The 24,348-nt window shown below is 44.1% G+C and overlaps 1 protein-coding gene across 17 annotated transcripts in view; it reads right to left on the bottom strand.

The window, feature by feature from the left end:
* DNM3 (dynamin 3) overlaps positions 1-24,348 on the bottom strand; it is a 406,816-nt gene that overhangs the window by 159,851 nt on the left and 222,617 nt on the right. For all 17 annotated transcript variants that reach the window (XM_045026194.1, XM_045026192.1, XM_045026186.1 and 14 more), the window contains one exon: positions 5,144-5,255. In XM_045026194.1, the coding sequence (XP_044882129.1) occupies positions 5,144-5,255 (112 nt within the window). The remainder of the gene's footprint in view (positions 1-5,143; positions 5,256-24,348) is intronic.

Raw genomic sequence — 24,348 nt, 5'->3', positions numbered from 1 at the left:
CGTGCAGGTGAATGAACCGGTGATGGTGTTGCTGATCTGGTTAGGTCCTGTGATGGTGTCGCTGGTGTAGATATGTGGGCAGAGTTGGCATCAAGGTTTGTTGCATGGATTGGTTCCTGAGTTAGAGTTACTATGGTGCAGTGTGTAGTGGTGAGAATATGCTTCAGGCTGGCAGGTTGTCTGTGAGCGAGGACTGGCCTGCCACCCAAGGCCTGTGAAAGTGTGGGATCATTGTCCAGGATGGGTTGTAGATCCCTGATGATGTGTTGGAGGGGTTTTAGCTGGGGACTGTATGTGATGGCCAGTGGAGTCCTGTTGGTTTCTTTCTTGGGTTTGTCTTGCAGTAGGAGGCTTCTGGGTACACGTCTGGCTCTGTTGATCTGTTTCCTTATTTCCTCGTGCGGGTATTGTAGTTTTGAGAATGCTTGATGGAGATTTTGTAGGTGTTGGTCTCTGTCTGAGGGGTTAGAGCAGATACGGTTGTACCTCAGTGCTTGGCTGTAGACAATGGATCGTGTGGTGTGCCCGGGATGGAAGCTGGAGGCATGAAGGTAGACACAGCGGTCGGTAGGTTTTCGGTATAGGGTGGTGTTAATGTGCATATTCTCACCAGTAACTGCACACTGCGCCATAGTAACTCTATGATTGAACTAACCTCGTTATCTCTAGCCTGCTTCTTGCTTGCTTATATATACCTGCCCCTGGAAATTTCCACTACATGCATCCGACGAAGTGGGTACTCACTCACGAAAGCTCATGCTCCAAAACGTCTGTTAGTTTATAAGGTGCCACAAGACTCTTTGCTGCTTTTACAGATCCAGACTAACACGGCTACCCCTCTAATATTTGGCCTGATGGACACTTAAGATGAGATACTACGCTAGAAGAGAGCCGCCCACTTATTAATTCTTCCATTTCTGACCTCATGTGAATACTAATCTACTGTTGATCGAGGCACAAAGAAAGACAAGACTTGCCTGAGAGGTTATACTCATAAGGGATCTTTTCCAATTCTCTTTAACTGACGTGCAAAGCTCTCTACCAAATAAGAGTATTCTGATTGGAGCTGACTGAGATATCTGAGCCATTAGTGATTATCTTCAAAAAGTCATGGAAGATGGGAGAGATTCCAGAGGACTGGAAAAGGGCGAATATAGTGCCAATCTATAAAAAGAGAAATAAGGACAACCCAGGGACTTACAGACCAGTCAACTTAACTTCACTAGCCTGGAAAGATAATGGAGCAAATAATTAAGCAATCAATTAGCAAACATCTAGAAGAGAATAAGGTGATAAGTAACAGCCAGCATGGATTTGTCAAAAACAAATCATGTCAAACCAACCTGATAGCTTTCTTTGACAGGGTAACAAGGCTTGTGGATAGTGGGGAAGCAGTAGCCGTGGTATATCTTGACTTTAGTAAAGCTTTTAATACTGTCCCAGATGACTTTCTCATAAACAAACTACGGAAATGAAACCTAGATGGAGCTACTATAAGGTGGGTGCAAAACTGGTTGGAAAACTGTTCCTAGAGAGTAATTATCAGTGGTTCACAGTCATGCTGGAAGAGCGTAACTAATGGGGTCCCGCAGGGATCAGTACTGGGTCAGGTTCTGTTCAATATCTTCATCAATGATTTAGATAATGGCATAGAGCAGTGTTTCTTAAACTGGGGTCACCGCTTGTGTAGGGAAAGCCCCTGGCGGGCCAAGCCGCTTTGTTTACCTGCCCCATCCGCAGGTCCGGCTGATTGCAGCTCCCATTGGCTGCGGTTTGCCGCTGCAGGCCAATGGGAGCTGCTGGAAGCGGCAGCCAGTAAGTCCCTCAGTCCGCGCCGCTTCCAGCAGCTCCCATTGGCCTGGAGCAGCGAACCGTGGCCAGTGGGAACCGCAATCGGCCGGACCTGCGGACGGGGCAGGTAAACAAACTGGCCTGGCCTGCCAGGGGCTTTCCCAACACCAGCGGCGACCCCAGTTTGAGAAACAGTGGCATAGAGAGTACACTTATAAAGTCTGCAGACCATACCAAGCTGGGAGGGGTTGCAAGTGCTTTTGAGGATAGGATTAAAATTCAGAATGATCTGGACAAACTGCAGAAACAGCCTGAAGTAAATAGGATGAAATTCAAGAAGGATAAACGCAAAGTACTCGATTTACGAAGGAACAATCAGTGGCACACATACAAAATGGCAAATGACTGCCTAGGAAGGAGTATGGCAGAAAGGGATCTGGGGGTCATAGTAGAGCACAAGCTAAATATGCATCAACAGTGTAACGTTGTTGCAAAAAAAGCAAACATCATTCTGGGATGTATGAGCAGGAGTGTTGTAAGCAAGACAGAAGAAGTAATTCTTCCGCTCTACTCCGCGCTGATTAGACCTCAACTGAAGTATTGTGTCCAGTTCTGGGCACCACATTTCAGGAAGGATATGGACAAACTGGAGAAAGTCCAGAGAAGAGCAACAAAAATGATCAAAGGTGTAGAAAACATGACCTATGGGGGAAGATTGAAAAAAATGGGTTTGTTTAGTCTGGAAAAGAGAAGACTAGGAGGGGACATGATAACAGTTTTCAAGTATGTAAAAGGTTGTTACAAGGAGGAGGAAGAAAAAAATGTTTTTCTTAACCTCTGAGGATAGGACAAGAAGCAAAGGGCTTAAATTGCAGCAAGGGAGGTTTAGGTTGGACATTAGGAAAAACTTCTTAACTGTCAGGGTGCTTAAACAATGGAATAAACTGCCTAGAGAAGTTGTGGAGTCTCAGTCACTGGAGATTTTTAAGAGCAGGTTAGACAAACACCTGTCAGGGATGTTCTAGATCAGGGGCAGGCAAAATTTTTGGCCTGAGGGCTGCATTGGATTTCTGAAATTGTATGGAGGATCGGTTAGGGGAGGCTGTGCCTCCCCAAACAGCCAGGCGTAGCCTGGCCCCCGCCCCTATCCGACCCCCCCTGCTTCTCACCCTCTGACGGCCCCCCCGGGGACTCCTGCCCCATCCAACCCCCCTGTTCTCTGATGCCCCCCGCCCCAGGACCTCTCCCCCATCCACCCCTCCCTGTCCCCTGATCGCCCCCGGAACCCCTGCCCCTGACTGTCCCCCACCGCCCAATCCAACCCCTCTTCTCATTCATGACTGCCTCCCCCCGGGACCCCTACCCCATCCAATCCCCCTGTTCCCCGCCCTCTGACCGCCCTGCCCCCTATCCACACCCCCACCCCCTGACCACCACCCTGAACTCCCCTGCCCTCTATCCAACCCCCCCTACCACGCTGTCTGGAGCACTGGTGGCTGGCGGCGCAACAGCCACACCGCCCAGAGCACCAGGACAGGCAGCCGTGCCACCCAGCTGGAGCCATCCACGCCACCGTGCAGTACAGAGCACCGGGTCAGGCTGCAGCTCTGCAAGAGCCCCGCTACCCAGAGCATTGTGCCGGCGGCAAGGCGAGCTGAGTTGTGTTGCACCGACAGACAACTGACTGAAGGATCATGAAAAAGGAAACAACCAATGGCAATGTATTAGCTGGTTGACAGGTATCCAGTGAGCTGCCTATGGATTGGTATTTGACCCATTTTTATTCCATTACTTATTCCTGAAATAATTTGTTTAAAATCTTCCCTAAAAACCCAGCTGGGTGTGGGAGGGGTGTGGAAAGGTAATGAACTCCGAGCCATTGGGTTGGTGGTGCTGGAGTGGCAGCTTGGTATGAGGAGAGAAAACTACGGGCTGCATGCACATGTGAGCAGCAACAAATAGCAGGCGGATCAGAGTTGGGAACATCAGATGGAGTGGGTGGCTAGTGAAAGCAGGAGCAGTGGGGGCGGTGGCAGCGATACAGAGAGGGAAATTAAGATGATGTTATAAGAAGCCAGAGCAGTGGACTCCGGGGAGCTGGACAGTAGTACTTGTGGAAGAGGAGGAGGAGGGGAGCTGGGGAGAGGAGCAAATTACTTCAAAATGGGTGCACCATCAGCCAGACTGATGTGCAAACTCTTTGATGGGAGAATAATCCATTCACACCACTACAGAGTGAAACAGGTAATTAAGGAAAGGTAAACTACACATTAAGGGGCAATTTTCAAAGGCACAAAGGCAGTTAAGCCTCCCAAGTCCTACTGAAAGTCTATTTGTGCCTTTAGAAATCTCCCCCTAGATCTACAGAGGATACTCAATTGGAAGGTGCTGAAAATACCAGTGAAGACAGAAAATAATACCTAAGAGTTTTTCCACAAGCTCAAACTGCCCAAGTATCAAATAAGAAAATCCTGCTATTGACCCAGTCCCCAGGGAGTTCCATCATGAAGAGGGGAATGCAATTACTGTAAATCTGTCAAAAATTACAAAGCCTTCTTCTGATGGAAACTTATTTAGAAAATGGAATATCCAAAGGTCTAACGTAAGCCTTAATTACCATTGGCACCCTGTACTGGGATTCTGCCCTGGCACTGGAATCCATGCTAGTGTGGCCCTTAGCTACATTGAAACCAGAAGCTCAGACAGACTTAAGTAATGAGGTCACTTTGGAAATTGGACCAAAACCCCTTGCGCTATGTATAAATAACAACATGACACAGACTGACAAAGGCCATAAAATTATGAAAGGGCAGTCTGGCAAAATAATTTCCTGGCTTTCTGTATCGTATGTCCAACTGTTACAGTTATTTTTTTTTCCTACTCAGTTTTCTTCATATTCCACTTAATTGGGTAAACGTGTATTTGGAGAGGGAGTAAAGCAGTAAAAGGAATTTGCATAACAAACTGGAATACCTCCTCCAGTTCTAGAATATGGGGTCTGCAGGAAGATATTAGTGTTCTGCAAAATATCTGTCACCTTCAAAGACAGGAATAGATACTGTGAAGTTGAAGAAAAACCCTAAAAAGTGTCAGTATTTTTATTATTTGGACTTGAAGGACTGATTTAATTAACAAAAAATATTTCTCTATTGGCTGGAGGGCTTGTAATGTAATTTTACTGCTGAGTTGTGAACCATTAAAAACAGCCATGGGTGTCAGCTCAAGTACAGCAAAGCAAAACATATAAGCTCTCAGGACATCTGCAGACAGAGCTTTAAAAAAACTCTTCCCAGCATTTTTCTGACTCTTAACCAAGGCAGCTACAGAAAAACTAGTGATGTGTTTAACTTACTGAGGATTTATCAGGATAGACACCAGCACGCAGCAGGGATGCCTTCCAGCTATCCATCTCCTCCTGGGCATCACAGGCCAGCTCAAGGAAGCGATAATCCTTGTAAACATTCCTAGAACATAGAACATTACACTGTAAAATTTGAACTTTGCTACTCTGCATCACGTACACAGCATTTCAAATAAAAAATCCTTCAGGATCTATAATTATTTGATAGCTTTTTGAAAGGGGAGACAAGGGTCGGTTTGATAATTACACAAAGGACCTAAAAATGTTAATTTAAAATAATAATGGTCTGGATGCACTGTAGTTACAGAAGCTTTAGATCTATTTTAAAAATCAGGATTTCCACACTATTAACAAACACTAGAACACATTTAGAGGCAAAATGCTGCTGGAATGCAGAGGACAAAGACAGCTGTGGAAGAACTGCCAACAAAGTTGTATGGACTCTGACTGGCAGCTGCTGTAGCCAATGAAAATCAAGATTAGTAATGAGCTTATTTTCCCCATAGTAAATCTCTCCAGTACAATACTAGTTCAGTTTTAGCTTCTGAACATCTTCAATAAAAGGAAAAATATTTTAAAATGACTGAGTTCTCAAACACAAAACGATTCCATAGTCATAAAAATACCTCAGATACACATATCATCTACTGCAGGGGTTCTCAACCTTTTCTTTCTGAGCTCCCCCACCCCCCTCTATAAAAACTCCACGGCCCACCTGTGCCACAACAACTGCTTTTCTGCATGTAAAAGTCAGGGCCAGCATTAGAGGGTAACAAGCAGGGCAATTGCCCAGGGCCCCACACCACAGGGGGCATTGCAAAGCTAAGTTGCTCAGGCTTCGGCTTCAGCCCCACGGGGTGGGGCTCGGGGCCCTGAGCTGCAGTCCCACATGGCGGGGCTTTGGCATTCTGCCCTGGGCCCCAGTGAGTCTAATGCTGGCCATTCTTGATGGACCCCCTGAAACCGGCTTTTGACCTGCCAGGGGACCCCAGATCCCTAGTTGAGAACCAGAGACCTACTGTATGTAATTAATTTAATAACAACAAGTCGCTATAATTGTGTTTAGGGAGTAGCTTAATGGAAGAAAAGAGAAAAGAAAAAATACATGATCCGCAAGGCGGTGGTACTTATACATCCTCCATTAAATTGAACAGGATTTTCCCTTTATGGTTTAACCATTAATTATTACCTAATTCAATATCTATACACAGACTAGATTGTTGTAGCTTGGTCAGCCAACTGTCTTTTCAGGAAAGGCTACAAACTTAGCTGAGCTAAATTGCGAAACCACATGTTGCTAGATCTTAATAGAGATGAAAGAATCTATTTTTAATTGCAACAAGACTGTTTTCCCTAGCACCAATGGAGCAATTTTTGGGGGGATGACAAAGATCACTAACTCACACAGCAATAACTAGAGGCCCAAAGGCATTTTATATTAGAAACACTCTCTCTTGCAATATACGTTACCATATTTTGAGAGAATTTTTGAGACAAAGTGTGCAACCAGAAAAATATATCCAGTATTGCTACTAGTTAGTCCATTTCTCTAGCATACCAGGGACTTTGGGACTTTCACCTTTTACATATCTGGAGTACAATATACTTCACCTTTGCCAGAGAGTTTCCCTCCCCTATTAATGACAATATCATCTGAAAGACAACTAACTCCTAAGCCTGTTTTTCAGATGGAGTATCAGGAAACAGATGGGTATAAAACCTGGACATTTAGCAATAAACTACTATTGCTGTACTATCATGGGTAGTGATTCGTGTTATGCTATATTGAAGTGAAACATGCCCATATCAGCATATAGGCATACATGGCATTATTAGTGAGTTTATATATTTAAAACTGCAAAAGATGATGGGTACAATTCTGACTTGACTGATTAGAGATTTAAGATGGATTATTTCTTTTTCCTCTAAATATATTACACACATGAGCAGCTAAGAAATCTTGGTTATCTTAGACAGGGAGAAGAGATATCTGAATCTTATTTCATCTACAGCGTTTGGGAATTTGGAATCAATATGTGTAAAGTAAAGCAAATTAAAGGATATGGTGACAAGGGACAGAGAGGCTAAGCAAGGCAGCTGGATAGAAGTTGCTGATTTGCTGCCTGGAAACTTTTTGGTTTTAACTGTTTTAGCTAAATTAATTAGGTTGCCACAGTTACAGAAAAAAGATCAGCTACAATGTGAGGAGGCACAAAATAAAAGCTATCAAACATGAAGACTGATGGATTCCCAGGCCAGAAGGGACTTTTGTGTTCATCTAGTCTGACCTCCTATATAACCTAGGCCATACAACTTCCCCAAATTCCCACAGCCTATCTTTGAGAAAAACATCCAATCTTGATTTTAAAATGGTCAGTGATAGAATCCACTACGACCCTTGGTAAATTGTCCCAACGGCTAATTACTCTCACCATTAAAAATTTACACCCTATTTCCTGTCGGGATTTGTCTAGCTTCAACTTCCAGCCATTGGATCATGTTAGACCTTTCTCTACCAGATTGAAGAGCCCATTATTAAACATTTGTTCTCCATGTAGATACTTATAGACTGTGATCAAGTCACCCATTAACCTTCTTTTTGTTAAGCTTAACAGATAGGGCTCTTTGGGTCTAATGCTATAAGGCAGGTTTTCTAACCCTTTAATCATTCTCGTGGCTCTTCTCTGAACTCTCTCCATTTATCAACATCCTTCTTGAACTGTGGGCACCAGAACTGGACACAATATTCCACAAGATGGCAAGAATCAAAATATATTTCACTGCAGCAATAAATAAATAAATAAATAATTTAAAAAATCATACCACTAGCTAGTCAAAAAATCTTTTTCAGGGCTAGAATGCCAGAGTGTTATGTTCCTGCAATGAAAATTATTATTTTCAACATCAAATTTCACTGTATTTTAAGCAATGAATGAGAAGGGAGTGTGGGCTACTGGCTACAGCACGAGACTGGGTCAGGACTCCTGAATTCTAGTCCAGGTGTGCTAATGACTGTCTGTGCATCCTACGGCCATGACTAAGTTACTGTACACCTCTATCCATCCCAGGTACTTATATTACTGAGGGCTTCACAATCTTTAATTTATTTATTTATCCTCACACCATCCATGAGGTAGGTAAGTATTATTATCCCCATTTTACAGATGGGGAACTGAGGCACAAAGAGACTATCTCACCCAAGGTCACACAGGAAGTTGAGGGGTTGGGGTCAGGGAATTGAACCCAGGTCTCAAGGCCCATTTTAGCACAATCACCACTGGACTCTTCTAACCCTGTTCCTCAAACAGAGATATGAGCAGCATTGTCCAAAACCAAGGAAAAAATAACCTCTAAAGAACGTCTCAGGTTTTCTGTAAGTAACAGAATCTTACAAAAAGAAACTAACATGTTTTACATGAGCAGGTCCTCAAGGAAACCATTTTGAAGCACTTGGGGGAGAGGAAGGAGATCAGGAACAGTCAATATAGATTCACTAAGGGCAAGTCATGCCTGATCAACCTGATTGCCTTCTATGATGAGATAACTGGCTCTGTGGATATGGGGAAAGTAGTGGACGTGATATATCTTGACTTTAGCAAAGCTTTTGATATGGTCTCCCACAGTATTCTTGCCAGCAAGTTAAAAAAGTATGGATTGGATGAATGGACTATAAGGTGGATAGAAAGCTGGCTAGATTGCTGGACTCAATGGCTCGATGTCTAGTTGGCAGCTGGTATCAAGCAGAGTGCCCTGGGTTGGTGCTGGAGCTGGTTTTGTTCAACATCGTTATTAATGATCTGGATGATGGGATGGATTGTACCCTCAGCAAGTTCACAGATGACACTAAACTGGGGGGAGAAGTAGATACGCTGGTGTGTAGGGATAGGGTCTAGAGTGACCTAGACAAATTAGAGGATTGGGCCAAAAAAAAAATCTGATGAGGTTCAACAAGGACAAGTGCAGAGTCCTGCACTTAGGATGGAAGAATCCCATGCAATGCTACAGGCTGGGGACTGACTGGTTAAGCAGTAGTTCTGCAGAAAAGGACCTGGGGATTAAAGTGGACAAGAAGCTGGATATGAGTCAGCAGTGTGCGCTTGTTGCCAAGAAGGCTAACAGCATATTGGGCTGCATTAGTAGGAGCATTGCCAGCAAATCAAGGGAAGTGATTATTCCCCTCTATTCGGCACTGGTGAGGCCACATCTGGAGTATAGTGTCCAGTTTTGAGTCCCCGACTACAGAAAGGATGTGGACAAATTGGAGTCCAGCAGAGGGCAACGAAAATGATTAGAGGGCTGGGGCACATGACTTGGAAGGAGAGGCTGAGGGAACTGGGCTTGTTTAGTCTGCAGAAGAGAAGAGTAAGGGTGGATTTGATAGCAGCCTTCAACTACCTGAAGGGGGGGGGGAGGATGGAGCTCAGCTGTTCTCAGTGGTGGCAGATGACAGAACAAGAAGCAATGGTCTCAAGTTGCAGTGGGGGAGGTCTAGGTTGGATATTAGGAAACACTATTTCACTAGGAGGGTGGTGAAGCACTGGAATGGGTTACCTAGGGAGGTGGTGGAATCTCCATCCTTAGAGGTTTTTAAGGCCTGTCTTGACAAAGCCCTGGCTGGGATGATTTAGTTGGTGTTGGTCCTTCTTTGAGCAGGGGGTTGGACTAGATGACCTCTTGAGGTCTCTTCCAACCCTAATCTTGTATGATTCTACTCATTAAGGATCCACTGATGTTTCATGGAAAACTGAATTTTTTTAAAAAACAATTGAAATTCTTTTTTTTCTTCCGCTTTTTAAAATTACTAAAAATATTTTCACAGAAACAGGATATGCTTTAAGCATCATCTGTTTATTTCACATGGGATGCAATAATCTTGGGATATCACTATCATCTCAATAGCAACTAACTGTGATGTCATAAACCCAAGTTAATGACATCAGACAGGGGAGTATGAAGCAGGAGTAGGTGAACTTCTAAGCAACACAAATCTTGTTTACATGCAAACATTTATAGCTGTGAAGAACATGGAAAGAGAAATACAGAAAATATACATAGAACTGCCAATGAGTAGTTGTTTTTCTAAGTTTTCCATGATCAATTATTTAAATATTTGAAGATTCCTCAAATACTAACACAGGAAAACTGAGTGTAAAACCACACATCTACATACCCCACTATTGTTTACACTATTTCCTCTTGTAAAGTATCATCATTTTAATGTAATAGCCTACATATTTAACAAAGACAGAAATGTTTCCATAATCACATTACTAAAAATTAAACCAATACAAATATTTAATGTGAAGGAGACAAAAGATTTATATTTTCTATTTACAAACTGTATAATACCTTATACCAGGGGTAGGCAACCTATGGCATGCGTGCCAATGGCAGCACGCGAGCTGATTTTCAGTGGCACTCACACTGCCCGGGTCCTGGCCACTGGTCTTGGGGGCTCTGCATTTTAATTTAACTTTAAATGAAGCTCCTTGAACATTTTTAAACCCTTATTTACTTTACATACAACAATAGTTTAGTTATATATTATAGACTTATAGAAAGAGACCTTCTAAAAACGTTAAAATGTATTACGGGCACGCGAAACCTTAAATTAGAGTGAATAAATGAAGACTCGGCACACCACTTCTGAAAGATTGCCGACCCCTGCCTTATACACAGAGTTGTATTCCTGTAAATTACAACATAATTTGATGTTTTGAGATTAACTACATCAAATAGAGAAGTCATTTCTACTCCCAGGAAAAGTTATCAAACATATTTTTCTCTCTCTTTTTTTTTCTCTCTTTTCCCCACTCTAATCACACATTACTGGCAAGATATGCTGAAACTTCTGCTTAATGGACAACTTGCTTATTTTACTGTTTACTTTATTTTACTGTTACCTCTCAGCTATTAATCATTCTTGTGAACTCCCAGCTATTTGATTGTTTCCCCCATACATTACCTGCAGTTGCCTAAACTGTGAATTCTTTGTCTTGTATTACAATAAAAAAACTTCTAAAACAGACTCCAACAAGAGAGTGCTGAATTGGAATTAATTTGCAAAATGGACACCATTGAATTAGGCTTGAATAAAGACTGGGAGTGGATGGGTCATTACACAAAGTAAAACTATTTCCCCAAGTTTATTTCCCTCCCCCTCCCCCAGCTCCGCACACCTTCTTGTAAACTGCTGCAAATGGACCATTTTGATTACCACTACAAAAAGTTTTTCTCTCTCCTGCTGGTAATAGCTCACCTTAACCGATCACTCTTGTTAAAGTGTGTATGGTAACACCCAGTGTGTGTGTGTGTGTGTGTGTGTGTGTGTGTGTGTGTGTGTGTGTGTGTGTGTGTGTGTGTGTGTGTGTGTGTGTGTGTGTGTGTGTGATCTTCCTATTGTATTTTCCACTGCATGCATCCAATGAAGTGGGCTGTCGCCCACGAAAGCTTATGCTCAAATAAATTTGTTAGTCTCTAAGTACTCCTGTTCTTTCATCTCTCAGTTATGGAGTGTGATGTGAGAATTGCCTAATCTATGTATTGCACTGGAAGTTACATATAATAATTATATGAAGTTCTGTGGTAAATCATCCTATGGGAAAACCAGCTGAGCTTAGACTTTTAAACTCAGGGTTCACGTACTTGAAAATAACAGTGATTCTCTAGCTACTATATTTCTGAGTCTGAGTCTACTTTACCTCATATAGTTTCTTTGCTAAAGAAACCTAGTGAATGTACTTAATAAACTCATGCCAGTTTTAGAGAGATTCTAGCAATGTTCTACCAATACTCCATATACTTGGAATTAGGAATACTGCTAGAACCAGTATGAGAGCAGGTTGGAAAATGAGGGGAGGGTTTTCCTACAGAAAATTTCAATTTTTCATTGAAAGACTGAACATTTCATATATTATTGTTATTTGTTCCAAAAGTTTCAGTTTTCAGCCAAAAACCTTGGTTTTCCATTCTTTCATGAAAACTCAGTTTTCTGCAAAACGCGCTTTTCATAAAAAATTATGTTTAGCTGAAAACCCAGCTTTCTATTGAAAACCACTTTCAATGGACCAACCATTCCAGAACTGGAATTAAATTTTCAAGTGCGCCCACTGTATATGTAAATATATTGTGGTAGGTATGTTCTGCTGTTGCTATGTGTAATCTGAGAGTGTTTTAAGCCCACATTACTACAAATGGTTTGCTGGGTTGCCAGTTCTCACTATTTTATCATGAGTCTTGTGATATTTGGTGTTTTTCTTGATGCCTCAAAATTCCTGGAATCCTGTGGTTATGTGAGAATCCAGTTTCCATAAAAAAAAAAAAAAACCCCAAACAAAAAAAGCTTCTAGCCTTCATGGTTGAAGAGATGTAAAGGGCCTGACTATTTTTTAACAGTTTGGGCTGGCAGTACTGGTTTGTCTAGTTCCTATCCAAACTGTAATTTATTATATATCATAACATTTTGATACTGTACACTTGATCATTATGGAGCTCCAGGCTCACACAGTTCAATATGCACATTAGGATAAGGAGGAGTATGGATTTCTTTCAAGCAGTTTCATTCAAGATCTGCAATGACCTACTTATTGATGTAAATGTTCCTTGACCATATCAACCCTGTGTGATGTTCCAGCAGCTTTTTATCTCATGGAGTTTGACCAAAACATCTAAGGGCCTGAGTTAGAGAACTGTATTTAGTATTATTCTGGCAGAGCTCTTAGTCATAACTGTCACAAGGCAGGGAGCATTTTTGGTTACTTTAAATAAATGTACATCTGCCTATGTTGAAATTAACGTGTTTTTCCATCCACGAACCATTTAAAAGTCCCTCTACTGATTTCTATGCAAAGACATATTATAATATAATTATAATAGTACAAAGAGGCTCATAGATCACGGCTAACAATTAAAAATCCTTTCAAACAAGGTTTTTCAACCCAGTGGAAAGAAACTCAAACAGATCTAATGAATGTGAAATGGAGAAACTAATCCAAGGTGAGAGAAATATCACAAAAATAATCTCTGACTTTTGAGAGAAAATGTAACATCCAAATTAGTAGAGTTGTACTTAGAAAATGAAGTTGCTACGGCATTAAACAAATTTCAACAGTATTGCCCAAGGTTAACCAAAAGTCAGTCACACAGAAAACCTCTGACAAAACAAAGGAAGACACACAATTCAAGTGAGATCATGCGCCTCTCTATCTGTGTGTGTGGAGGGGAATGGTGATGGGCCTTTCAATATAGCAGAGCGAATGGTACCAGGGAGAGAGAATCCAATCTTGTTTAACATAACATACCTGTGTCTATAATCCTAATACTAAATCTTTCTATTGTTGCACATGCTCAGTGAGTTATCCACAATACATGTGCAGCCCACACCCACATTCATACACTCACTTCAGTGATGGTTTGAGAAACCTCTCTTCCCAGCTGTCTCCATTCAGGGCAGGAGACATCCCAAAACCTTTCCATTCATGTCATGGAATTGGAGGAGTTCACCCTTCCAAAACCATCTAAAAATAGAAGTTTTTGACTTTTTAAGTTTCCTCCAGAGAGAAGCAAAGTGGCAGCTTGTATTAATACCTTCTGCTGGTACAATGGGTGATTAAATCTTCCACTAATATAAGGATTCTAATGTGGTGGGGCAGGAAATAAGGAGGTATTTGAAAGCACAGGAGAGGAGACAGGAATGTGCCAGATAAGTTCCATGATAGCTAGGACTCTATGTCTGTCACGGAGGTCATGGAAGTCATGACTTCTGCAGGGGCCAGTGTGGCTGATCCCAGGGCTGCCAAGTCAGCTGGCTCCAGGTCCAGATGCTGAGGTGGCCCCTGGCGACAGCCACACCAATCACTGCTCCGGCGGCCCCCGGCACCGGTCCCGGGGTGGCCAGAGCAGTTGCGGTCCGCAGCCAGGCAGCTGGAGCTGGTGCCACTAGCCCTGGAAGCCACCCGCAGCAGCAGATCCCAGGCCCGTCCCCCAGCAGCAGCCCCCCATGCCTCCCCCCAAGATTTAATCACAGGTATTTTTAGTATAAGTCATGAACAGGGCAAGAGCCGTGAATTTTTGTTTATTGCCCATATCCTGTCCATGACTTTTACTAAAAATACCTCTGACTAAATTGCAGCCTTAATGATAGCACATGTGGCTGGTATCAAGGTCAAGGCTTCTGCACCTGTAGGATTCCTATCACACCAGCCCCAAATGTTGGTGCCCCAGAACATTCCGTCAAGTTACCTGACATATAAAAAAGCAGAGCTAATGTGGTTTCAGTCTTTAACCAGTAGCTGAAAAAAATTGTACTGAAAACCACAGGGGAAGATCTTAAAGTTGCCTACAGTACCGGCAACAGTGCTTAGGGTAGATTTCATTGTACAGTGGTCACCCTTAAAAAATTGCTGATTACCTTAGTAAACTACATAGCTTGATGTCAGTATTTTCAATTTCTCTAGCAATTCCTTCATACTTATTGTGACAAAGTCCCTCTTCTACCTTGGTGGGTCCTGCGCTTCTTGGCGGATTTGCTCACCTCAGTGATCTTCCCCTCTGGTGGAACCCACAGTCTGGATCAACAACTCCTCCAGCAGCACACCCTCTCAGTCTCAGCTCCTTGTGCCTCTTGCTCCCAGCTCCTCACACACACTTCTCTCCTCTGCCTCCTTCCCCCTAGACTGGAGTGAGCTCCCCTTTTTATACCAGGTGCCTTGATTAGCCTGTCCTGATTGGCCACAGGTGCTCCAATCAATATAGCTCTCTCCGGTGCCTTCTAGAAAGTTCTTAATTGGCCCCAGGTGCCTTGATTAGCCTGGAGCAACTGCCATTTTGGTTCCCATGGTACTAGGGATTTGCTTAGCCTGGAGCTAACATACCTGCTCCTCAGTACTTTCCTGTAGCCATCCGGCCTTGCTCCATCACATATCCCCCCCCTCTGCTCAACACCATAGGGTTGGGCAACTTGGGACGCCAGGCAGTGTGCTCGTGAAAGACCATCAGCGTTGCCGTGGTGGCATCCAGCCCTATGCCGTATACGGAACTGGAATGGTTGGAGGGATAAGAACCACCTGGTGACCCTTGCATTCTTCTCCCTATTTCTCTGCATCCATTGAAGGGGTGCATGGTCCGTCACAAGAGTAAACCGTCGGCCTAAGAGGTAATAACGCAGCGTCTCCATGGCCCATTTGACAGCAAGGCATTCTCTCTCGACTACTGCATACTTCTGTTCTCGTGGGAGCAGCTTTCTGCTTAGGTAGAGAATCGGGTGTTCTTCATCTCCAATCATTTGTGACAGAACTGCCCCCAACCCCACCTCAGAGGCATCTGTCTGTAAAATAAATTCCTTGGTAAAGTCCGGGGCTATGAGTACGGGGTCATTACAGAGGGCTGTCCGAAGGTCTACAAACGCCCCTTCTGCAGCGTCGGTCCACTTCACCATGTCTGGACCTCGAGCCTTCACCAGACCCGTTAGAGGACTTGCCCTACTGGCGAAGTGGGGAATAAACCGTCGGTAGTAGCCTACCACACCTAGGAATGCACGGACCTGCTTCTTCTGGGTCGGCCGGGGCCAGTTTTGAATCGCTTCTAGTTTATTAGTTTCACTATACCTCTTCCTACAATATATCCCAGGTACCTAGCCTCTGCTAGTCCTATGGCACACTTAGCAGGATTAGCGGTGAGGCCAGCCCGCCTTAAGGTGCGTAGCACTGCCTCAACTTTCTCCAAGTGGGTTCCCCAGTCTGGCGTATGGATGATGACATCATCTAGGTATGCAGCTGCATAACTAGTATGGGGGCGCAGCAGCTTATCCATGAGGCGCTGGAATGTGGCTGGGGCCCCATGTAACCCAAAAGGGAGGACAGTGTACTGGAATAGCCCATCAGGGGTGGAGAACGCTGTCTTTTCTTTAGCTTCTTTGGTCAGGGGAATCTGCCAATACCCTTTTGTCAGATCCAGTGTAGTCAAGAATCGGGCACTACCCAGTCGGTCAACCAGTTCGTCGATGCGTGGTATGGGGTATGCATCAAATTGGGATACTTCATTCAGTCGGCGAAAGTCATTACAGAATCTCGTGGTACCATCAGGTTTGGGCACTAGAACGATTGGACTGCACCACTGACTGTAGGATTCTTCAATAACGCCTAATTCTAACATTTTCTTTACTTCGGCCTTGATTTCTTCTCTTTTGGCTGCTGGGATTCGGTAGGGTCTCAGTGTTACCTTGGCTCCAGGGATCGTGCGGATATGGTGATAGGTCTCAGTCGTCCGCCCCGGTTTTGTAGAGAACACATCTCGATTGCGATTAATCATGTCGGCTGCCTCGATCTTTTGGATTGGCGTCAAGTCGGGTGATATCTTCACTTGCTCGTGTAAGTTATCCTCCTGGGGAAGGGTCTCCTGGGTGACTAAGCATGCCTCTCGATCATGCCAAGGTTTTAGAAGATTGATGTGGTAAATTTGCTCCGGTTTCCTGCGGCCTGGCTGCCGCACCTTATAGTTTACCTCTCCCACGGCTTCAATCACTTCATAGGGTCCCTGCCACTGGGCCAACAGCTTGCTTTCTGCTGTGGGCACCAGGACCATTACTCGATCCCCTGGTTGGAACCGTCGAAGCTTTGCTTGGTGGTTATAATGGGTCCGTTGGGTCTCCTGTGCTTTCTCCAAATGTTCTCGTACAATGGGTGTAACTCGGGCTATCCGATCCCTCATCTGTATTACATGCTCGACTATGTTCCTTCCGGGATTTGGCTCCTCTTCCCAGGCTTCTCTGGCTATATCCAATATGCCTCGGGGGTGGCGCCCATATAGTAGTTCGAATGGAGAGAAGCCTGTGGAGGCTTGTGGAACTTCCCGGATGGCAAACATGAGGTAAGGCAATAGGGTATCCCAGTCTTTCCCATCCCGGCTCACCACTTTCCGGATCATGGCCTTGAGGGTCCTATTGAACCTTTCCACAAGGCCGTCTGTTTGCGGGTGGTATACAGAGGTCCGTAGGGCTTGTACATGGAGCAATGAACAGAGATCTTTCATCAACTTAGACACGAAAGGTGTCCCTTGATCAGTCAGTATCTCCTTGGGTAGCCCAACCCGGGAAAAGATCTGTACTAGCTCCTTAGCTATTATCTTGGAAGCTGTGTTGTGTAGGGGGACGGCTTCCGGGTATCGGGTAGCATAGTCTAGTACAACCAGCACATGTTGGTGGCCCCGAGCTGTCTTCTCTAGGGGCCCAATCAGATCCATGACTATGCGTTCAAATGGTACCTCTATTATTGGAAGAGGTATCAAAGGGGCCCGTAAGTGTGGGCGAGGGCTATGTAGCTGACACTCTGGACAAGAGGTGCAGTATCGCCTGACATCTTCATGTACTCCTGGCCAGAAGAACCTCCGCAGGATCCTGGCCTAGGTTTTCTCTACCCCTAAGTGTCCTCCAAACAGGTGACTGTGGGCGAGGCTCAATATGGCTTTTTGATGTTTTCGTGGCACCAGAAGTTGATGTATCTCCTGCTCCTGCATTTGCACCACACGGTACAGGAGATCTTTCTTCACTATAAAGTAGGGTCCTGGACCTCGGACCTTCCCCTCCACTGGTATCCCATCTATCTCAGCCACCTCTTTCCTGACGTTATCATATCTGGGGTCCTCTGCCTGGTCCCGTCCGAACGTCTCTCTCCCAGGACTAACCTGCCTGAGCTCCCAGGGGCCGGCTTCTGCTTCTTCCAATGGCCTGTCGCCCTCATGGCTGGGGCCAGCCTCCGGCTCACCTTCCGTGTTGGTAGTTTCACTGTTGGCTGCTCGTGCCCGTCTGCCTACTAGCGCAGTCTTCTGGCCTTGGGTCAGGATCTGGGTTCCCAAAGCCTTCGCGGCCTTCCTTTCTTTTTTTGTCTTCTGGGCCTTTTGGGGGGCTGAGAATAGATCCTGAGAAAACTCAGAAAACATTGGGGGTTGACATTCCCCCAGTGATGAGTCGCTGTCAACAGGGTCTCCACTTCCCTGCAGCCTCTCAGGGGGAAGTAAATTATCAAACCCTGGATAGTCTCTCCCAATAACTACAGGATATGGGAGTTTAGGTACAACGCCCACTGTCACCTCAATGGGGTTCCCCTGAACCTCTATCTCCACTGGGATGGTGGGGTATTGGCTCATGGCCCCATGCACACATGTCACTGCTACACGTTTGGCTTGCAGCAGCTGGCTACTTTTTACCAGCTTACCCGATATAAGGGTGATAGCACTTCCTGAGTCCACCAGTGCTGTAGTCTCTGTTCCATTTATCTTTACTGGCCTGGTATAGTTATGTGGGGCTAACGCAACGCCCGCCAGGTGGATAAGGGAGCATGGGACCTCCCAATCCCCCAAGTTGCATTGCATAGGCTCTTCGGTGCTGGGACATTGTGCTGATATGTGTCCCCACTCCCCACATGCATAACATCTATAACTATTTCTAGTAAAAAAAAAACAGGAGTACTTGTGGCACCTTAAAGACTAACAAATTTATTTTAGCATGAGCTTTCGTGAGCTAAAGCTCACTTCTTGAGCTTTAGCTCACGAAAGCTCATGCTAAAATAAATTTGTTAGTCTTTAAGGTGCCACAAGTACTCCTGTTTTTTTTTTTTTTTTTTGCGGATACAGACTAACACGGCTGCTACTCTGAAACCTATTTCTAGTCTCCCATCCTGTGGGCTAGGGGTTTTAGTCACAGGGTTCCCTCCACTCAGGCCAATCCCTTCCTTCTGGAGTCTCTGTTGGTTTTCAGCCCCCCTCTTCCTCCACCTAGGACTCCCCAGGGGTTTGGCTGTCCCTCCTTCCAGGGTTGGGGTTGGGTGTTTGCTACGGAAGGGGCTTTCCTTGCGTAGTTGGGTCAATTCCCTGGCTGTCATGCGTCTTTCTATCAGCGTGATCATTTCATCATAGGTGCACGGATCGTTCTGGCCTACCCATTTGCGGAGATCTGGTGGCAGTGCCCTCGTGTACCGGTCGATGACCAGAACCTCTAGTATCTCTTCCGGACTCCGGGATTCTGTTTGCAACCACTTTCGTGCGAGATGGACGAGGTCATATAATTGGGATCGTGGGGTTTTGTCTTCCCGGTACCGCCACTCATGATACCGCTGGGCCCGTACTGCGGATGTTACCCCAGATCTGGCCAAGATCTCTGCCTTCAGCTGGGAGTAGTCTGCTGCAGCTTCTTCAGGAAGATCATGGTAGGCCTTCTGGGCCTCCCCACACAGGAACGGGGCAAGGATGCTAGCCCACTGATCTCGAGGCCAGGCCTCCCGTAGAGCTGTCCTCTCAAAGGCCAGAAGGTATGCCTCTACATCATCTTCCCTCGTCATTTTCTGCAGCCAATGGTTAGCCCGTATGAGCCGTGTCCCATCATGCCCACGGTTCATTTCTGCAAGTGTCTTTACCTGGCTTACCAGTTCCTGCAACATAGCTCGGTCTTGAACAGCTTGGTCCATCAGCAGGCGGTTAGTTTCTTGCTGCAGCCGCACTGCTTCTTGCTGGGCAGCTGCCTGGACACGGGTAGCCTCCTGCTGGGCCGCCGTGGCTTGTATCAGTGCCCGTACTACATCATCCATTGTGGTAACAAATTGTAAACCCCCCCCCCCTTTTTTTTTTTGTGGGGTTTTTTTTTTTTTTTTTTTTTTGCTGTGTTTTTTAAATCACCCTCCTTCTTCCGCCGTGCTGTGCACACCAAACATCCCACCCCTGACACCAGTTGTGACAAAGTCCCTCTTCTACCTTGGTGGGTCCTGCGCTTCTTGGCGGATTTGCTCACCTCAGTGATCTTCCCCTCTGGTGGAACCCACAGTCTGGATCAACAACTCCTCCAGCAGCACACCCTCTCAGTCTCAGCTCCTTGTGCCCCTTGCTCCCAGCTCCTCACACACACTTCTCTCCTCTGCCTCCTTCCCCCTAGACTGGAGTGAGCTCCCCTTTTTATACCAGGTGCCTTGATTAGCCTGTCCTGATTGGCCGCAGGTGCTCCAATCAAAATAGCTCTCTCCGGTGCCTTCTAGAAAGTTCTTAATTGGCCCCAGGTGCCTTGATTAGCCTGGAGCAACTGCCATTTTGGTTCCCATGGTACTAGGGATTTGCTTAGCCTGGAGCTAACATACCTGCTCCTCAGTACTTTCCTGTAGCCATCCGGCCTTGCTCCATCACATTATGTAACCATACCTACGTATCTAAGGCAAAACTGGCATGTTTTTAAGGGCAACTGCTGTATAATTTCCATTTCAATTCTTCTTCTATAAGTGTATCAACATACTAATTTTGTGCACAGGCAGCTGCTGATATATAATGATGATGGGCCTGCTATACCTTGATAAGCAGATGTACTGTAAGTGGCATGTAATTATTAGAGAATATATAAAGCTATAAAGCAAAAAACATCAAGTTAGATTATAAGGAGGCATTTGTCCGCACTCATAAGTCTGCACACATGCCATGACAAATACAGCTAGAAATTATAGAGCAGGAATATCTGTGAAATATGCAGTACTGAGATCATAAACCACTAAGGCCCTGATTCTGGGAAAAAAAAAACCAACCCACACACTGACTACACCCACACCCTCTTAACCTGAACAGTCCCATTGAAGTCACTGAAACTATTCACAGGCTTAGATAACTCCATGTGATGTAGGATTGGATCCTAAAACAGGAACGTTTGCCATCTAAAATTATTTTGTGAATTTCTGGGTCTTTTTATATTTACTGCATCATAATAGAATTGACTTTAAAAGTCCAGAGTTGAATGCAGACTGAGCCAAATTTTTTGGAGTGAAAAACTAAAAAGTTGCATATATTGGATATTTTCAATTTGGCTGAAAATTACCATAAAATGAAAAAATGCATCCACAATATTAGTTTAATATATAGCCATGTAAAAGGGAACAGGAATCTAACCATTCAACAAATATACACATTCAAGACATTTTAGATATTAACTCAACTCTAAGTGAGCTAGATACAATGCACTGGATTTGAAGTGTGCTTTGGCATATTGTGATACACACCTGAAACTCCATAACAGCAGTTTTTAAATACAGGCTGCCAATTTTTTTAAAGGAAAGAAATAATAAACGCGATGAAGTTAGGGCTCTGCAAATATTTTCTTTATGAAGCCATCCATCTGCAGTGAGTTAGCAGCAATGTGTGACTAACATTTTCTACAAAGGCATGCCATTTTTGTTCACTCCAATGAGAGAGAGAGAGAGAGAGAGAGAGAGAGAGTGTTAATTAAAATTAATTACACATGCCTCTCAAATTATTTCTTTTTTTGCAGAAGAACCAAACAGAACATCTCTGAGAAAATGCTAAGAAAGAAAAGTGCTTAAGAGCTTTAGTCTACAAATCAAATCCACTTGAGTAGTCCCAGTGAAGTATATTCATTTGTAAATTAACATAACTACTGTCCTAATGGGAAAAATGAGCAGAGAGAGAATAATATACTAATCATTGTAGCCATACCTTGATTATGAAAGTGTCTAAATTTCAAATATATCCATCACAGAACTATATCCATAACTCACGTCTCACTGTTCATCAGTAGTAATAATTTAATTTAATTTAAATTAATTGCAGTAATAATTTAAATCAGCACAAAACTATCCGATTAATATTCTAGAACGAAATTAGTAGAGCTTCTATCTTAGATATAACTCAGCCTTTAGCATTCCATTGTTTCTGGACAGGGAGTTGTTTGTTATAATCACACATGTTGGTAGAGTAATACTAACAATTAACAAAAAACAACATGATTTGCCTAAGAACAGTGTGCTTATACTAGTATAATGGTGATAGAATAGAACTGAAATAAATTTAGTTATTTCCTAGGTACCATCCCTATAGAGAGGCTTGGCAGAATTCAATGTTTTCTATAATTTTGATTAAAATAAACATTGATATTATCAAAGTATTTTTTCAAATTTTATCGATTTAAATTTTCACAGTTGTGCAAAATTATGGGGTTTAAGTTTTTTTGTTTTTTTTTTACTTTTATCTATTTAAATTGTCAGTTGTGGGAAACTGGGGCTGGGGGCGGGGGACAACAATTATTTAATGCCAATAGATGTTGAGATTCAAAGAGTTTAAGCTTTCTAACTGTTAAAACAGAAAGTGTCAACGGTATATGTCAAAAATATACAAAGTAAATATTTTAACTCAACTCTAATAAGTTCTCAAGCAGCATTTTTCTGATCTCGCCTATCTGTGAAGTTTGATTATTGATTGAAGTATTTTTTCCATTAGTTAGTGTGTGTACAGGGAAATTGACATTTACCGATAAAAATCCAACCCTTCCAAAACTATCTATATAGCACTTTAAAAAATACTAAATAAATAGCAAATGTTGATTGCTGCACCTACTTCCAGTATGTCAGAGAACATTGTTTTTTCCAAGCAAACAGCTTAGTTCACTGACTCAGCAATATTTTGGCAAATTGCAGCAAAAAACTTGATTGTTCCATATAAACCACTAAAAAAAAAATCTTATTTTTTTGGTATGTGTCCATAATTCTACAGGTAATGAGAGGCCTCCTTGAGGCAAAACACAACAAATAAGCTATTTGTGATGACTTTAGCATTGCTGCTTCTTCCTCTTAAGAGCTTTTTTTTGCTCTGTAATGCCAGTCCTAAGACCCCTACCTGCAAATGCTGTGTTCTACTATTTCCCCTGAATGGTGATATAAACGAAAGGACTGATAAGGCAGAGCAGTAAGCTTCTGAACTGCAATTGGGGCTTAAAACTCATTTGTTAAATCGGATTTCTTTAGATTACAACTGCTTCAATATTGAACAGAATCCAGAAGTTCGCTGTAGTTTACAAACCTCAAAAAATTGTTTTCTGGATAAAATTCATCTGAATTTTTTTAATGGACTCTCACTCCCTCATTTGTAACACCACATATGGGGCTATGAATAGGCTCATCCCCTAGCTCTCCCTGGGGCTTGGCTTTCTTGGTAAATCAAAAACAGTAACAAAACATACACCTCAGCCTAAGCTTCCTCCCTGAGTTTGGCGTCCATCCAGCACCTCCTTTGTCTTAACCCCCTGCAGTAGTTTCCTCTCTTTTGGGTGCCACCCCAATCCCTCTTATATCTTGGGGTGGTGGTAACCAGTTGTCCTGTGGCAGCCAGAAGAAATTTAAGAGCTCTATGAAAGGTTCTAATACTTGCTAATGGGATGGGGCTCACAAGAGGCGTGCCACCTGGTACATTGCTTCCCTCCCAGAACATCTAATCTATGTCACCTTTGCAACCCACATAGAACCCACCCAACTCCCCAAGTCACATGTTGCCTCCAGAAGACCCAGGCTCTTCTCTGCTTGTGGCATTTCCTGTGCCATAGTCCTGAATGATGTTCTTGAACATCCCCTAGGGTCCAGGAAATGTTCCCTATCTCTCCTGAAGACAAACTACCCAGGCTAATGAATGAGTACGGCACCCCTCCCCAGAGTCAGCCTACTTGCCCAATACGCATATGGGAATAATGGCTGAGGGATGACTCAGAAAAGTTCTGCTATCTGCCTTTGCTCATCTCTGAATAAGCTCTCCCACACCAGCGTGGGTACACACTTCGACATCACCTCAACTCGCTCAGCAGTCACATGACACTCCCATGGGTATCTCAGCCCATGCAGCTTCAGCTAGACCATGTAACCTGAAAGTCACAATCCACGTAGGGGCTGGTGGGTCACCCCATCACCTGGGTAAGCATCGTTTTGGTTTTTCTTTCAGCGTCCCCAAAACTTTATCTTCACAATGGTTCCTCTACCTGCCTTATCATTTGTTCCTCAGACTGAAGCTTCAGCCTCCAGACAGACAGCCTCCACCAGAGGATAGCAGGTTCTGGCACACCCAAGTGCCATTATTAGCTATTCCATCAGGCCCTCTATTATTTGGGTCCTCAGTGTGAGTCTGGTAACTGCAGAGGAACATCTCTTGTGCTCCAAACCCACCTCTCCACTCACACACCCCACTACAGACAGCCATGAGGGAAGAAGAACCTGACAAGATCATTCGGTTTCTACTAGAGAGTATGGCTAGGGGAGGGGATGCAGCAGTCTCCATTTTCCCCTGGAGCTGGATATGGTGAGATGAGGGAGCCTCTCTCCCTCTCTGCCACCCTGGAAGGGAGAGGGAATCAGACAGGAGAATAGAGCTTCCTGTGGGAAAAAGGAGGTAGACAAGGG

The sequence above is a fragment of the Mauremys mutica genome, chromosome 8, assembly GCF_020497125.1.
Source record: "Mauremys mutica isolate MM-2020 ecotype Southern chromosome 8, ASM2049712v1, whole genome shotgun sequence".
Classification (NCBI taxonomy): domain Eukaryota; kingdom Metazoa; phylum Chordata; order Testudines; family Geoemydidae; genus Mauremys; species Mauremys mutica.
This window is presented reverse-complemented; position numbering and strand designations above follow the sequence as displayed.